The sequence below is a fragment of the Accipiter gentilis genome, chromosome 11 (genome assembly GCF_929443795.1).
Source record: "Accipiter gentilis chromosome 11, bAccGen1.1, whole genome shotgun sequence".
In the NCBI taxonomy this organism is placed as follows: domain Eukaryota; kingdom Metazoa; phylum Chordata; class Aves; order Accipitriformes; family Accipitridae; genus Astur; species Astur gentilis.
In genome coordinates this window covers 34,006,451-34,022,260 of record NC_064890.1, presented here as the reverse complement: position 1 = coordinate 34,022,260, position 15,810 = coordinate 34,006,451, and the positions used below count along the sequence as shown (strand labels likewise).

The 15,810-nt window shown below is 41.3% G+C and overlaps 1 protein-coding gene across 1 annotated transcript in view; it reads left to right on the top strand.

Moving 5' to 3' along the window:
* Window positions 1-15,810, top strand: part of NELL2 (neural EGFL like 2) — a 154,204-nt gene that overhangs the window by 124,705 nt on the left and 13,689 nt on the right. The window contains exon 16 of the mRNA XM_049814276.1: window positions 12,098-12,238. Within this exon, the coding sequence (XP_049670233.1) occupies window positions 12,098-12,238 (141 nt within the window). The remainder of the gene's footprint in view (window positions 1-12,097; window positions 12,239-15,810) is intronic.

Genomic DNA, 15,810 nt, shown 5'->3' with positions numbered 1-15,810 from the left:
CACCTTCCCCCCACCCCTCCCTTCTTCTCAGGCACAACTTCACTCCCAAATTCTCTCTCTTCTCCCCCGCAGTGGTGCAGAGGGACAGGGAATGGGGGATACAGTCAGTTCATCACACGTTGCCTCTGCCGCTTCAACCTCTTCAGGGGCAAGACTCATCACACTCTTTCTCTGCCGCAGCGTGGGTCCTTCCTATGGGCTGCGGTTCTTCCCGAACTGCTCCAGCGTGGGTCCCTTCCCCGGGCTGCAGTCCTTCAGGCACAGACTGCTCCAGCGTGGGTCCCCTGCGGGGTCACAAGTCCTGCCAGAAAACCTGCTCCAGCCTGGGCTCCTCTCTCCACAGATCCGCAGGTCCTGCCAGGAATGTTGCTCCAGCGCGGGCTTCCCACGGGGTCCCAGCCTCCTTCGGGCATCCCCCTGCTCCAGCGTGGGGTCCTCCCCGGGCTGCAGGTGGAGATCTGCTCCCCTGTGGAGCTCCCTGGGCTGCAGGGGGACAGCCTGCCTCCCCGTGGTCTTCCTCACGGGCTGCAGGGGAATCTCTGCTCCGGCACCTGGAGCATCTCCTCCCCCTCCTTCTGCACTGACCTGGGGGTCTGCGGGGCTGGTTCTCTTACATCTTCTCACTCCTGTGTCTGGCTGCAGTTTCTGTTCCCTTCCGAAATCTGTTCTCCCAGAGGCACTACTCCCATCGCTGATGGGGTCAGCCTCGGCCAGTGGTGGGTCCGTCCTGGAGCCAGCTGGCTTTGGACATGGGGGAAGCTTCTAGCAGCTTCTCACAGAAGCCACCCCTGTAGCCCCCTCGCCACCAAAACCTTGCCACGCAAACCCAATACAACATCTCTGTCCCCTTTGTCTTGTCTGACGTTTTGCCATTCATTTGTATAAAGGGTGTAAAGTGGCTAAAGTTTATTTGTCCCCCCCTAGTACAAAAGAAGTTGGAAGATCCTTTTCAGAGAGAACAAGAAATTCTAGCATAGAGTTTCTGCTGGAACTCTTCTCCAAGAACCTCTGCATAAGGTTTTTTTTTCCTCAGGAAAAAAATTAACAGGTTTGAAGGGGTTTAGTCATAAATAAGCCTAGGAAACTTGGGCGTGTGATGGTTCCAGTCCAAGAGTAACTTTAGATTCAGAAAGGACTGTTGCTGAGAAGAGAAACAGTAATGCATATTCCACAATACCAATAAAAAACTAGCGAAGAATTGATGATTGTCATTTGAATTGTTATAATTAATAATTCCAGCAAACTTCAGCTAACTATGTGCCAGTAAAAGCCAAGCCTTCATATTTACTATCACAAGGAAGTTCAAAACAGAAGAAGAAAACATGATTGGCAGTCTCAGAAACTGTAGTGGAGAGGTGTTCAGCTAACCCCTGGAGAATGAGCCTTCCCTGCAAGGAAAGCTCTGTTTTAACAATGTTCCAAGTGCTAATTCAGACTACAGAAAAATAGACGCACGTAGCCAGCAGATGGGTTACAAACATGACACTTATGATATAGATAAGCTGTTTATAAGTGAGGTTCTGAAATTCAATGTGCTGGTATACAAAATAGCTTCCTGCTCCTCCCATTCTCCAAATATTTTCCCTGAACACATGTAATAATACAAAGTTAATTACATGTGCTGGTGCTATATCCAACCAGTCTTTCAAATATCCATAAAAATTAAAGATCCTTAGAGTGCAGCAGAACTAACTGTACAGGAGACTATTATATTTTTACAAAAAGCAACAGTTGTGGTCTACTTTGTGAGATCTGTTTGAAGCAAATAATGCAAGACTTAAATTACTGTCAGCGGGTGTTCTTGTGACTTCTATGATCTGTCTGTGCTATCAAATAAAGCGGGGGGGGGGGGGGGGGGGAGAAAGGGCAAGGCGTGCAGCATCCATCCCTACAGCTCAATGCTCTTCCTCTCACCTCTCCCCAAAACATGTTGGCCTTTTCTGTCGTTCCCATTTCTCAGTGTGTTACTGTTCCCGAAACCATGCCTTGGCATCATCACATGTGCTATTTACCAAATCAGTACTTAAAATCTTTCACCCAGAGTTGTTTATGTACAAAAAAAGAGAGCTGGTAGAAATGCTTTCTCCCCATTTTACAGATGTGGAAGTCAAGACACATGGGGAAATCTGAGTAGGTGACAAAGTTTGCATAAGGCGGCAGTAGCAAAGTCCAGATAAGATATAGGTCATCTCATTTCTGCTCCCCTTGCTCCTCTGTTCAAATACATCAACAGCTGAAAGAAGACATGGTGTGGTTTATCTCATATTTTATCTGAGTGGGAAGTGCAGCCAATTCGTAAAACCTAAGAAAATAATTTTCCTTTGACTTTCAGAAAGGACGTATTCTAAAATGGCTAGCTCATTAAATTGCAGAAAAAGGTTTAAAAGTTGTCTATAAGAGTAAACAGATGAGATCTGCAGCAAGCCAAGAGGAAAGCTGGGGTTCTGTGGATGAGATGCTTTTTGAATCTCACTTGCAGCGTTTGGAAGGGAGGTCACCCTAATCCCCATTATCACCTGAATTTTTCTCAGATATGAAAAATAAGCTCAAAAATGAGCAGTGAGATATGGGGTGGTGACTGTAGAAGCTTGGAATGTTCTACTTTGCTTTACATTTTTACTTATATTTATTCACAAAGTAATCTTTGACAGAAATTAACCAGAAATGCCCATATTGAGTTTGGTGAGCATTCTGGATTTAGGCATGAACTCTACTTACCTCATCCCTTCTGTTTTGTACTTTAAGATGCTTTGCTGTTTCATCCTTCTGTGTCTTTTTCTCCCTTCATTTTCCTTGCCTGACACAGTTTCTTGGGTGCATATTATTTCTTTCCTCCCTCGGAGTCCTTGTCAGTTTTAAATAACAAAAGATTTTTCTCTGCTGAAGAGCCACGTACTAGTACTTATCTTTTTCTCTTTATATTTTCTTTAGCTTGTTGCAACACTACAATCTTATATGTAGCAGCTTAAAAAAAAACCAAAGAGAAACCGGGGAAGAGAGAGTGCTACAAAAGAGCTTTTGAAGAGACAGGATTTTTTTTGTTTTTTTTTTGTTAAAAACATCAAAATGCATCCACTACTTACCTATTATTTGCTACGGGAAAGAACCTCCTTCACTAAACATGAAAACTAAAATTTCAATTAGGTTCTTAAAATACAGTGGGCTATAAATAGAAAGTGAAGAGTGCAGATGGACAGCATTATAATAGAATTTCCTTCTGTTATATAAAGGAGATAGGGATGACCTTCATCACTCACTGTAAGCTCTCTCTTTTATGAATTACGAGCCGTTCCACTATTAGTGGAATTAAAATCTATAATACTGCCAATCACTGCCCCGTATCCCTGTGGAGCCCTTCCTCTTGCTGTCAACAACTGCTGTCTGCAGTCTCTACAGATATATGCCAATGATATGTTTATAGCCCAGGCAAAGGAATAGTGTGGTTTTTTTCCTTTTCTGTGCTTCAGTAATCTTGTACAATCTCTACACAATATTATACTTCAGGAGCAGCAACGTAAATTAATGGTCACTGGTCTATGGACCGAGAGTCATGGTAAGAAGTCACTGGGAAGAAAATGTAGGTAAGAATGTTTTAAACTTAAGCACACGTATAATATGCGTGTTACCCTGACCAAAGGATAGAAGACCATAGCAGAAGACCAAGTTCAAATCAGGGTGTCAAATCAATTCCTAGCTAAAACTTTGAGTTGCTTTGCGGGTTCATTGTTTGTTTTCCTTAAATGGCCTCTGAACCAAATACTTGGAAATTTACTGTAATTCATACCAGAGCTATCTGAAACAACTTTTTGCAATGTGGAACCTAAACTAAGCTGAGAATGTGCTGGCTGCATCCTTGGTTCATATATGTAAAAGCCATAACTCATGGTTATGACTGACTTGACTCCTCACTTGAGGAAACTCAAGATCTTTGGTCAGTACTCTGTGCAAGTAAAGCCTTCCTTCCCACCCACTAGAAAGAGATAACAGCTGGCCAAACTAGCTGTTGTCTTTTCAGACAAATTAGTTCTCTCTTGTTTGGGGCTCAGCTACTCTTACCCAACAACTGGCACCTTTAGTCAGTAGCATTAGTGTGTTAGTCCCATTTCTAACACGTGCAAATGGAGCTGCCTAACTTTCAAACACGCGTAGGTATCTAACATGGGTTTGTCAGCGTAGTTCAAGGTATAAAAGTGCTTTTGCTATCTTGAAGAAAATAATTACTTGTCTTTTTCAAGGTAGGGCTAACAAGGAAACAGAAGCGTGTGTTACAGTTAAGATGAGATGCTGTACTGAGAATGATGGACAAAGTGAAAGCAAAACCACATATTTGTCAATGACTAGAAACAGAAGCCCAATACCGCTCAATTAGTCTTTCTAACGGGGTTTGGCACAATCGGTTTCACAGAATCTTGTTGAAATATATATATTTTTTTTTTACACTATTCATGGATGCACCTAGTTCGTCATGGCTAATTAGGTGTTCTGAATTATCATCTTCAATTGTTACAAATACCACATCCTTTGATGTTATTGGGTGTATAATAAGAGACTGTCATCGTTTCAGTTATTGGTGTGGTCTGTGATTGATCAATTTTTGACAATAAAGAATTGTTAACAGGGCTGCATCGTGAAGCAGTCAGTGGAAAATTCCCTTCATAACATTTCTGTCTAGTTTTGGAGCGCCGCCACTGCCACACATGAAATAACAACACGATTGAATTTCTTTTTGCTGGCATTTAGCAGGACCTATGGGGGTGTGCAGAAATCAATGGGGGATCAGGAGTCTGGAAAATTACATACTTGAAGAATTAATGAACTATAATTCCATATTACATCCTCAATCACATTTTGCTTCCTTTTCATTAATGGAACTAAATTAGTTTTCCATGGACAGGGTACTTTAAAAAAAATGCAATCATGCTCTTGCTATGATTTAAAAAAAAAAAAAAAAAAAAAGAGACCTGTTTTAACAATAGTTATTTTTTTCATGCAACATGACAGTTGGAAATTTTTAGCAAAGAACATATCTACAGCACTGACTCAACCTGTTGAAGCAATTTTTAATATGACATTTATAGCCCCAGCTCTAGTTTCCTGCCCTTTGAGCCAGATTATGGTTTTAAGGCGACTCAGCCAGAACTTCTACTAGACCTGGGAGGTGTAGAGGTAGAAGGAGCAACTCCAAAGGCATTCAAAATGCATTTTTGCCAACATGGGCCTAATTTATTATCCAATGGATCAGGGACAGGAAAGGCCATAGCCTTCACTCTTCTCTGAAGGCTGTATCTGAGATAACTGATGTTTCTAATGCTGTGTAAAGAAAATCCTTTTGCTCACAGATGTATGTTTTGCTAGGATAAAATTGTGGGTGATCCTTCTCTTTGCTGTGCCCCCCAAGCCAGCTGTAATCTGGCCCTTCGTGATTTAAACTTGTAACTGAATGAACTGTTGGGATGCAAATGCAGTTAAAATCAAGAATATTCTATGGTTTAATGGGGATTTTGATGTGAGAACCCATACAGTGAAAAGCATCTCCTAGTACTCAATATGATATCATATCTTTAAAGAGTTATGGGAAGCCGAACAAATTAGAGTGAGATTATAAACAAAATCAGGCTCCAGGACTTTTAATGACCAAGGAAGAAAGTTCCTTTGGCAATCGGTAGCAGTGTTAGAAAAAAGGGAGCTGATCAGACTTTACAAAACAGATTTAAAAGGCATTCCAAACAACTTTGGTTTTCTGGCGTAACTGATATCTTCCTGGATTATTTCAGCAGTCTCACCTTCTGTATTCTTGGGAGTTTTATTCCTCTGTATGATATTTACATGCATGTGGTATATGGGAATGTAGTGGGATGGAAATCCCAAAAGCTGATATTTTGTTTTAACAACAAGATAGCTCCAGTATATTGAACTAATTTCAGGCTCTTCCATTTCTCCACTGGGACCTGGGTTTTACATAAGATGTCAAATCAAAAATCTGATTGAACAGCAGGGTCTTCTCAAGTATCATCATATTAGAAATCTGCTGTCACGTGAAAACCAACACAAACACTTTTCTCTTCTTACATGCGAGAGATGGGACTCTAGAACTTGCAGTTAGGGATAATGAACCCTTTTCAAAGCTACTCCAGAAAATTGAGTTTTGACAGCAGATACATTATGAAGTACAGTGAACTTTCATTTTGTCCTACTGAATAAGGCCTTTTCCCCCTTGCAGACGTATTTACTAAAATCAGATAACCCAGACATCATCTTAATCCTACTGGGCATTCTGTTATCTGAGCATAAGTCTGAATAGTTGGGACAGGGTCTTTTATATCCAAGCCAGACGTAACATCCTTGAAAATGTATTGACATATGCAAAGACATATCAGAGTCTGACTGTTCCAAATGTACTCATGAAAAAAAAATTGAAGATTTATCTTTTTAAAATCACTTCTTCAGTGATCTGTTTCTGAAATAATTTTTCTTTCACTCTTTGCACTTTTTTTATACTGTATATGGGGCTGGGATGTGGGTGGCTCTGGAGGTTAGCATTAGGCTGGGAAGGCTGTTGCCTTTGAAATGAGATCTCAAATTTAGCCTAAGTCAGTAGTGACTGAACATTGTGGAAGTTGCTGGCTGCTCATTAATCTTTATAAATATATCCAGTGATAATAACCCAATTAGCACTGGGACAGATTATTGCAATTGAGAGTCTCTAATAGCAGTCTTAGCTGAGTGTCATGTATTATACCGTCCCAGAAAAACTTCCAGGATGGAAATAATGAAATTCTAAGTATTCACAGCTGCCAGTCTGTGGTGTTCCCTTCTTGACAGGAGAGGGCTAGAGGGGCTTTGGTTTGTATCGACCTGGGTAAAGCAGTTTATGAAAGAAAGGCATTTTGGACAAAGTTGTGCTCTGGGTTTGTGTAACTTTGTGCTTGATGGTGGCATACAGTCTTTTCTGAGAGGAGGATTTGATGATTAATATTTCAGTCTTGAAAAGAGTAATGTAAAATGGTAGAAACCCCCCTTTCTTCCCCCACGCCATGGCTCTTTGTTGAGTGCAGCTTGACCACATTAGAGAGCTTGGTCCTATTGCTGGATGAAAGAGCGCTGCTATCTTTCAAATTGGCAATTTTTTACCACTTTCAATCTTCAAAAGCTCTTATTATACAGGAATTCTCTAATAATATTCATCAGAGAACTAGCTTTACTTTTTTCTTACTGTACCAGTGAATAATTTGCTAATGATCTTATTTTACTCTTCAGGGAGCAGAGTTTTCTCAGTCTCCACAAGAGCAAGGGGTATAATAGCTAAAACTGTTGCCACAGTTCAGGAAATGAGTGATTCTGAGGTATAAAGAAGGTGATTTGGAAGAGCAAGTTTTTTTCATGTCAAGGGGAGCTAGGTGTGTACAGTACTTATTTTCAAAATGCCTGTGACTGTGCGTCTACTTTGTTAGTGTGAAGCTTCAGTTAGCAAAAAAAAAATCTTTTTCCAATGGAAAAATGGGTAACGGAATATGGAAAAAAGCAGGCTGACTGATTTCAGTTTAAGAAAAAGGCACAGGAGGAAACCTGACTATCTGAAAACCAAATCACGTGCAGCGTAAGTGTGTGATAATCAGTGACCCTGTTTTGTGGCAATAAGTTATGTACAGTACTGCCACGAGTGCACCCATGAATTACAAAGGGTAGAGAGAGTCCCCACGCTCCCGGTGTTTCGTGGGCTCACCAGTCCCACAGGTGTGTGTTTGTTCCCCAGCCGCGGTGTTCCAAGAGCCAAAATCTCCATTTTTTTGCCATGCAAATGCCACAGGGTGGAAGCACGGCCAGAGCAGGCGGTGCGGCAGCGCAGTGGTCCAGCTGTGTAGCTGCTCTCCAGTTGGGGTGACGGTTACTTCCAGCGACCGTCTCGGTATTACTTTCTGTTCCAAACCTGGCCACTCGTATCAGTGGGGTGATGGATTTGGTATGTGCAGTTGTGCTCTTTATTTGAGAAGGAAAGAGGAAAATAGAGAAAATGCCATCTCCGTGGTAGTCGGTGGGAGTTCTGCTGTAAATTGGAGCAGGGCCAGGATGAGACCGTTTGCTCTGGCCTGTCACAAGTATGGGACTCTATTTTACTTCTTGAATGGGGATGTTTCCTTTTTTTTTTTTTCCTTCTTCTCCCCCCACTTTGCCACAGCTTCTTATAGCCAGTTAGAGCAGAACTTGGATACTCAGAATTAGTTGTCCGTTTTTTCTATTTGCTTAAAAATGTCATCACCTGCTATTGAAAAAAAATACATCCCTCCTTTCCTTGTACTTAAACATTTTGTTTAATTTTTTTCATAACTGAAAATATAAAGCCTTTCAGTAACTTCCTTCTATAGAGTAATATTTCATTTTTCATGCCTTTCTAGTACAGCATCAAACAGGACTTCATTAGTGCTGTTAATGTTCCATATAGCCCACTGATATACCATAGCCACTGGCCAAGCAAAACTTCAATCAGTTTTTCTTCTCTTGTCAGCTCACACCTCTGACTGAGCAGCTGCAAGATGATTCATCGGAGAATGTTTCACCATAGGACAGAGAAAAATTATTTCTGGGTTGCTTTTCCCATACTAATAAGATAATTTCAGTTGTAGATAGTTTTGCAGCACTTCCTGAGCCATGCTATGCCCATTTGAAAATAGAAATCCTTTTATCTAAATGTCAAGAAAATTTTCCATGAAATCAGTGCTTTGGCTCCGCAAAACACATTTCTGCTGCGTTTTCTTGTTTAACAGAGTTGCGACAGTTATATTTTGTCCCATGACAGAGCAGGCCTCTACTAGAATTAATGATCAGCATTAGCTGGGAGAGTTAGAACAAAATCCTGTGCAAAAGGAACATCTATATTCTGAAACCCATTGGCACGTGCTGTGAAATGTCATTTGCCTAAAAAGTTAGTTGTTCTGGATTTCTTTTGTTTGCTGCAAAAGCATGTAAGGAGTAATGAGTTATTCAGCATCAGTGCAGCAATGGTTCCAATGCAACGGTTTCAGGCAAACAATCTGTCAAGAATAGGGCGTTTCTTAAAGACCAGCAGCGTGCTTCCATCCACACTTGTTATGGTAGGCTTTCTTACAGAACTCCACTCAACTTTGCATGCAGCCGTAAGAAAACCAGAAGAATGTATTTCTTTCTTTGTTTATTGGCATCTGTAAAAGCATTTCATCCCAGGTAATATTTCTTGTGATATAGGTTTGTCAGCTAGTTTGCAAATAAATACAGAAAAGCTGCTTTTGTTGTCAGTTTACCAATACTGATGTGACATTCAAGGCTTGTTTTTCCTGAATAATCAGTAAGTGAGTTCATCAGAATGCATTCAGCCTGTGCCTGCAATGCTGCGCTTATAATTATAAGGCTTACAGATCACAAATAAATTGTTCTGAAGAGAGGAACACAGGCTTTCTTTAATTCATATCTGTTACTTTGACCTAAATAACACTCTTTTCTCCACCTCATCACCAATGCATACATTCCACTTTCCCAAAGCAGACGTATATGCCACCCAGTGTCTTAATGCACGTTATTAAGTAGCCAGCATGAAGATTCATATAGATTCTGAACAACAGCTCTTCTCTTCCAGCCTCTGAGTTTGCATGCTTCGTTGATTCTCTGGGCCTCGTAGCTTTGACCAACCCCAACAAGTAATCTTGTACTGCCCAGGTGATCCCAAGCGTTTAGCACAGTCACTTAGGTTCTGTTCTGTCAGGCAAGCTGTCTCCCAGGAGGCATATTCCCCAGTGGTAAGGGAACTTCTAGATTGTAGCCCTTTCTTCCTTCCCTTTTTCTTAAGTAATCTGCAGGTATGTGAGCGAATAGCAGCGGATAAGGCGCAGGCTGCAAACCAACCTTTTCTCATGACAGTAACATAATTTTCATTGATCTTCCTCTGATCTCTCAAACACCTCTGAGGTCCCACTGGCTCCTGGCTGCTCACAAGAAAAAGGCCAGACTTTATACTGATTTAGAGAAAGACACGCTGAACAGCGGAAGGTTGTAAAGGTTTGGCATTTCTCAGTCACGCAGCAGGACTACTTAGATGATTACCCTGGAATTCATAGTGGAGTTGAAAATTCTGTGTTTTAAACCAATAGAGACTTATGATTTAATTCGTGGTACACAAAGTGGCAAAATATATGCTTGGTGCAATATTCCAGCAGAACTACTGGTAATTTTCATCATCATAAATACTGGTAATGTACACCAGGCGCGCCTGGTTAGAGAGACTGTTGCTAGAAAATCAGACTGAGACGTAAGAATTAAAATTTCTAATGAAATTTCATCAAGCATCTGTAAAGCTTTTAAAAACCAATACACTCATGATACGGTTGTGCGGTTATTCCGAGATTCAAAAGAAATGTTATTTGGCATGTAAATAAAATACCCAGAGCACATCCCGCCTACCCCCTGGCATGTATAAGAAAAATGCAACTCAAAACCAAATGTGGGTGACTGAGCGATACCTTACAGTTTATGCAGGTGTCCCCCATGTACTTAATAATTTTCATACCTTCAAATGTGGAACAAAGTGTTTTCGATGAATAAGGAAGCCTTGGGGTTTTTTAAAGTTTGTGTTTGAACAGATTTTGTAAGAGACTAGGGTGAGCGTATCTTTATCTGTGCACACATCGGTATTGTCAGAAAAGAGATTTGTTACCTTACTGCAGCTCACAATTGATTTTCTTAGCCAGTTTACACTTCTCTTATGAAAATAACAGATGACATAAATGGGAGCTAACAGGGACTGTGGGCAGAATTTTGACATATTTTACATATATCTCAGTGGTCACATCACACCTCTCCTTCATATCCGCATCCCGGAGGATACTAGATCAACTGCTGACGTACTTTCCAGAGTCTGAGTCTCAATTTGTTATTTTAGTTCTTATTTTTAAAGCTTCAACCTTTTAAAGAAAAGTTGAATCCCTACTCTGACCAGAATGGCCAGTACGTTGAGGGTTTATTCGTTATTGAGCCTCACGGTGGGGGGATTTAGAGCTTTTTGTTCCTGAAGGCAGTTTGCGTGTGTTGTGTCTCCCTCTGTGCCAGTTCCGTAGGCACCTCTTGGTCACCTTGCTGCTTAAGTAGGTAGGGTATAAAACACAATGATAATGCAATGGATCTGATAAGGAAGGACACATTTTTATCCCTGTTTGACTCCGTACACCTGGTATTCCCTGACTGTTAACAACACCCATACTCTGGGACCTATTCTATAAGAGAGCTTACTGCGTCACTGAAGGCACTGGAAACGCGTGTGTCACAAAGTTCTCTGCATCTCTGCTAAGTCCGTGAGTTCAGGTGTCTGCAGGACCTGCTTTGGTGGGTTTGGGACCTAGCGAGTGCATCCAGAAATCTATTCTACGGTGAGTTGTTACTGCAAAGCTCAGTCAGTGGAAGTTGATCTTTTAAGAAACCCACATCCCAAAGGAATTATCAGGAGGGGGAGAATGTGTTGTGTTTCATCTTTAGGGTGTAAGCATTTGTTTGGAATCCCAGCTGTTCTCTTTGATGGTGAGAGAGGAGATTGCGGTCAGTTCTGTTGAGAGTCAGAGGTGCCGGTGTAAGTCAACAGGAACTCCACAAAATAGGGAAGCCCTACTAACCTAAAATTGGTGTCACCAAGAGCATAAGCAAGGACCGGAGTGAGTCTTTAATGTTTTGATATGCCCCTCAAACAATCTTTGTTTATCAGGCAGCCTGCACTACTCAAAGTGTTAACATCTTATTATTTGAACGGGGATGCAGTTCCTTTCTTCATACTGTGGGCAATTTACACAGATGTCAGATTACCTAAAATGTATTGTGACAAAATGAGTTGCTAATTTGTAAACAGTAACCTGGGATTAACAGAACCTCCGCTGTTGGCAGGGCCAACACCGTTAGCCAAGTCCTTTTATGGAAATGATTCAAAACTTTACTGCAAATAATTCTGGAAATTCAAGTAGTCAGTAATGAAAATACACTTCTGTGAAACCCAGAAATACCAGAGACGTTGTTCTTCCATCAGATGAATGTAGCAATTTCCTCTGTGTGATTTTTCTCCTCTTTTTTTGTTGTTCTTACTAAACAGACATTGATGAATGCTCAGATGGCTTTGTTCAGTGTGACAGCCGTGCTAACTGCATTAACCTGCCTGGTTGGTACCACTGCGAATGCAGAGACGGCTACCATGACAATGGGATGTTTTCACCAAGTGGAGAATCCTGTGAAGGTCAGTATCTAAAAAAGGTGGGGTAGCGTTATGACTCGCGTTACGGTAATGTCTAGTATCTCTGTACTGGTCAAGTATTGTCTTGGACACTGTATCAATGAAAGTTAAACCTTAAGCCAAAGCAATAGTAGTCTAAATAAGCATCATGAACAAAGGGAAAAGATTATGAAGTATGAATATTCCTAACATATAGGCGGAGCGTTAGTGCCCATTCCTATGATTTGCTAAGATAATGTGTGAACTCAGGCATGGTGCTTAAAACGCAGTTTCTCTGGCCCTACGTCTGCTTCTGTGCATGGTCCTCGCAGAAGCGATTTCCCGTGGGCTGGTAGCCTGCACTGTAATCTGTCACTCCACAGTAACCTGTTTATATGTCAGGTTCTTTACGTGTAGAAATGGGCCTCCATCCAGACCTCAGTCCTTCCACTTCATTCCTTGTACACCGAAACAGTCTGTGATGAAAAGATTTCCCGTTGCAAAGAACGATTATGCATCCCTGACCCCCTTACCCACACCTGGGTTAAAACCGTGGTGCTTCTCAGGTGCCCAGGCTAACTGCTTGTAGACTGCTGCGATTTGAAGAACAACCCTACAAACTGGGGAGCTCAGTGGACTTAGGGCTGGGGCAAGGTGCAGGGGACAAGAGAGTGACAAGGGGGACAAGGAGATGGGCAGGTTTTCTTTGTTTATGAATGATGTTAGAGAGAACAGCAGGTTAGTAAGAAGGCAGTTGTTTGCAGATGCAGATCTCTTAGCGTGGACCGTTATTCAGCTCTTAAAATAGCGCATGCTGCTGGTCTTAAGTAAGAGAACAAACCAGTCTGTTTTGCCATGGACTACTTAGGGCAAAATTAGGAGCCTTTCTCCCTGCTGTCTCTGAGTGCTGAAATATTCAGTGCTCACACACTGTAAGCTTTCCTACCTTGCTGTTTAAACTCACATTGGTGGGCTGCATTGGTTCCAAAGGGAAGCAATTGAATTAATTTCACTAAGGCAGACAGACAGACAGTTCTCTAGGAGCGAGAATGACCTTTTCGGTATCCCCATCATCAATACTTTATTTCAACACGTTTTCGCCACTGCTGAAAGCCTGTATTCCCAGGAGGAATCAGCTATTTGAGGCAGCCACTGCTTTCATAAGTCGAGCTTTCTTTGTCAAGAACTAACTAAATGTCAGTGTTAGCTGGCCAGGTGTTAGGACAAGAAGGTGCAAAGAAGAAGTTGTGATCTCTCTGATTATAACATTCTGTCACTCATGGCACAGGTAATACTCTAGCCAGGCATTTATGGAAATATTCTCAGTACCCCAAGTTTTATCTTCAATGTCAATAAACATTTGTCTTGCGGGTTGAAGATAGTGGTTTGGCACATGCTACTTCAAGAGATATACGTGATACAAAGTGACTCTGTTAAGATGCGTGCAAACAAGCAACAATTAAGCAGCAATTTCTAAGCAAATGAAAGGCCAAGGAAAAAGAAATATGGGGATTGCTATGTGTATGCAGAAGTGGCAATTATTAGAATGTTTTGACCATTTCTACAAAGCACCAGCAGCTCTTTATCAAACATACACAGAGGATAACAAGTAATTAGAATTAAATCACAGATGCCAGGAAATTATATTCATTGCTGATAACCCTAGTTACTAATAGTGGAACACATTCAGTTTGATTGATTGCAGCTCCAAATTTTGGAATGCATAGCAACTTGGGATGGGGCGGAAGGTTAGATATTTTATTAGTCTTACCACATCACTTTTTATGGGATTGAAGCCTGTGACATTGTGTCTCAGACAGAAAATAGAACCTGAAAAGGTATGAAGAGACTGCCTAAAATCCACTGCAGTACGGAAAGTTGAACCTCCAGTAGCAACGCACAGTAGCGCAAAAGCAGTTGGCTTGTCTGCTGTCAGAACTTCCCACAGTGAGAGATTCCCCTACTGGGTTTAAAGACACAAGAAAATGGATTTCTTTTGTCACTTCTTCAGTATCCCCTAGTTAGACGTGATTAGATTGAGCTGCTGGTGGATGGTCTTTTAGATACTCACTGTAATGGGGGAGCAGCTTCCAGGCTATACTAATCTCAGATTTCAAATCTCAGTTCTCCACTTCTCACCTTCAACTGTATGAGCTTCTTGCTGTATCCAGGACCAGTGTCCTCTGAAGCTTTCTGGCTTCTGCAGGTGCTACAGCTTGCAGAGCTGTAGAAGGAACAGTGCAGAATTACACAGAAGAGAAACTGGTCCTCTTGGTGAACAAAGGATTTAAGCTTCATGGGGATTAGGAAATGTTCTTTGAGGGCTTGTCCCTTTTGCTTTCTAAGAGGACTGCTTCAAAGCAGTGTTTTATATTGAGTGCACAACAGGCTTGGCTTTGGCTCATCTTTTGGAAGTTTTAGTCGCTTTGAAGAAAGTTCCCTCTTTCAGTGGAGAAAACCTTTAAAAGCCAAGGAAGTGTGTGTTCAAATCTTTTCTTTCTTGATTGTTCTATATGGTCTGCCTCAAATCTGGGTCTGTTTATGTCCCCTGGACATGTACTGATAGTACTACAGAGAGCAATTCTGTGATCAGTGTTAGTCAGCTCCTTGGTTCCTTCAGCAAAGCCTCCAATTTTAACAATTCAGGTGGAAACACCTCTGCTAAGGTCACAAATGCAGGAGCATTTCCTTAAAATCCTTATTTTAACAGAATACCAAATCCGCACCTACCCCTTTTGCTGGAAATAGTCCCATCAGGACATCACACTAAATATTCCTAGCTCTCTAGCTCCTTGGTAGCATTAGACTTTGTCAGTGCTTGATAATGAAATAATAGTTGCTGAATTGCCTGTTTTACACATATATTGACCTTGGCTACTGCTGCTTCTTTGGCACAACTGAGAATATTGAGTATTTTGACTAATGTCCTTGAATGCAGAGATTCATAATCCCATTTTATTGTACCTACAGGCAACAGAAGACCTAGAGATTCCTTTGCTATTAGTTTTGCTTCACATTATACTCCTCGGTAGACCTGCGGTCTCTATAACAATTACCGAGAGAAATTATGGGAAATGCAGCTGTAGGGCTTCAACCTCTTACCAGCACTTGCTGCTTTTCCCTTGGAAATGGAATTATTTTATGCATCATCATATTTCCAGAAAAGTGGTGAAAGTTCAGCCGCTTAGTCTTTGAGAACTGCATGGCTTTGCAAAGTCTTAAATTGTATATATATGTAAATATAGCGTTCAGCATGGTATATCACCTGGTACCTTTCTCTTTGCCCCCCTACAGCTTTTCTTTATAGTTTCTTTACACAGTCTTACCGGTGCTCTGAAGGTTGTCTCTCATGTACCATTTCATAAAGGAGAGCTAGACTAAGATAGTAGATATTGCAGCCTCAAGCTTCATTGCATTAAAAAACTGGAACCACTGAGGGCAAACTCCTAAAATAAGAATGTTCAGGCCCAGTTAATATTTGTTCTGCAGTTGTGTAAGATCCTGATTCCTTTGAATTTGTCCCCTGCAATGTCTAAAAGCTTCCAAAATCAGCTGAAGAGAGAGGCTGTATTGGTTTGTGCCAGAACAGTGCAGGT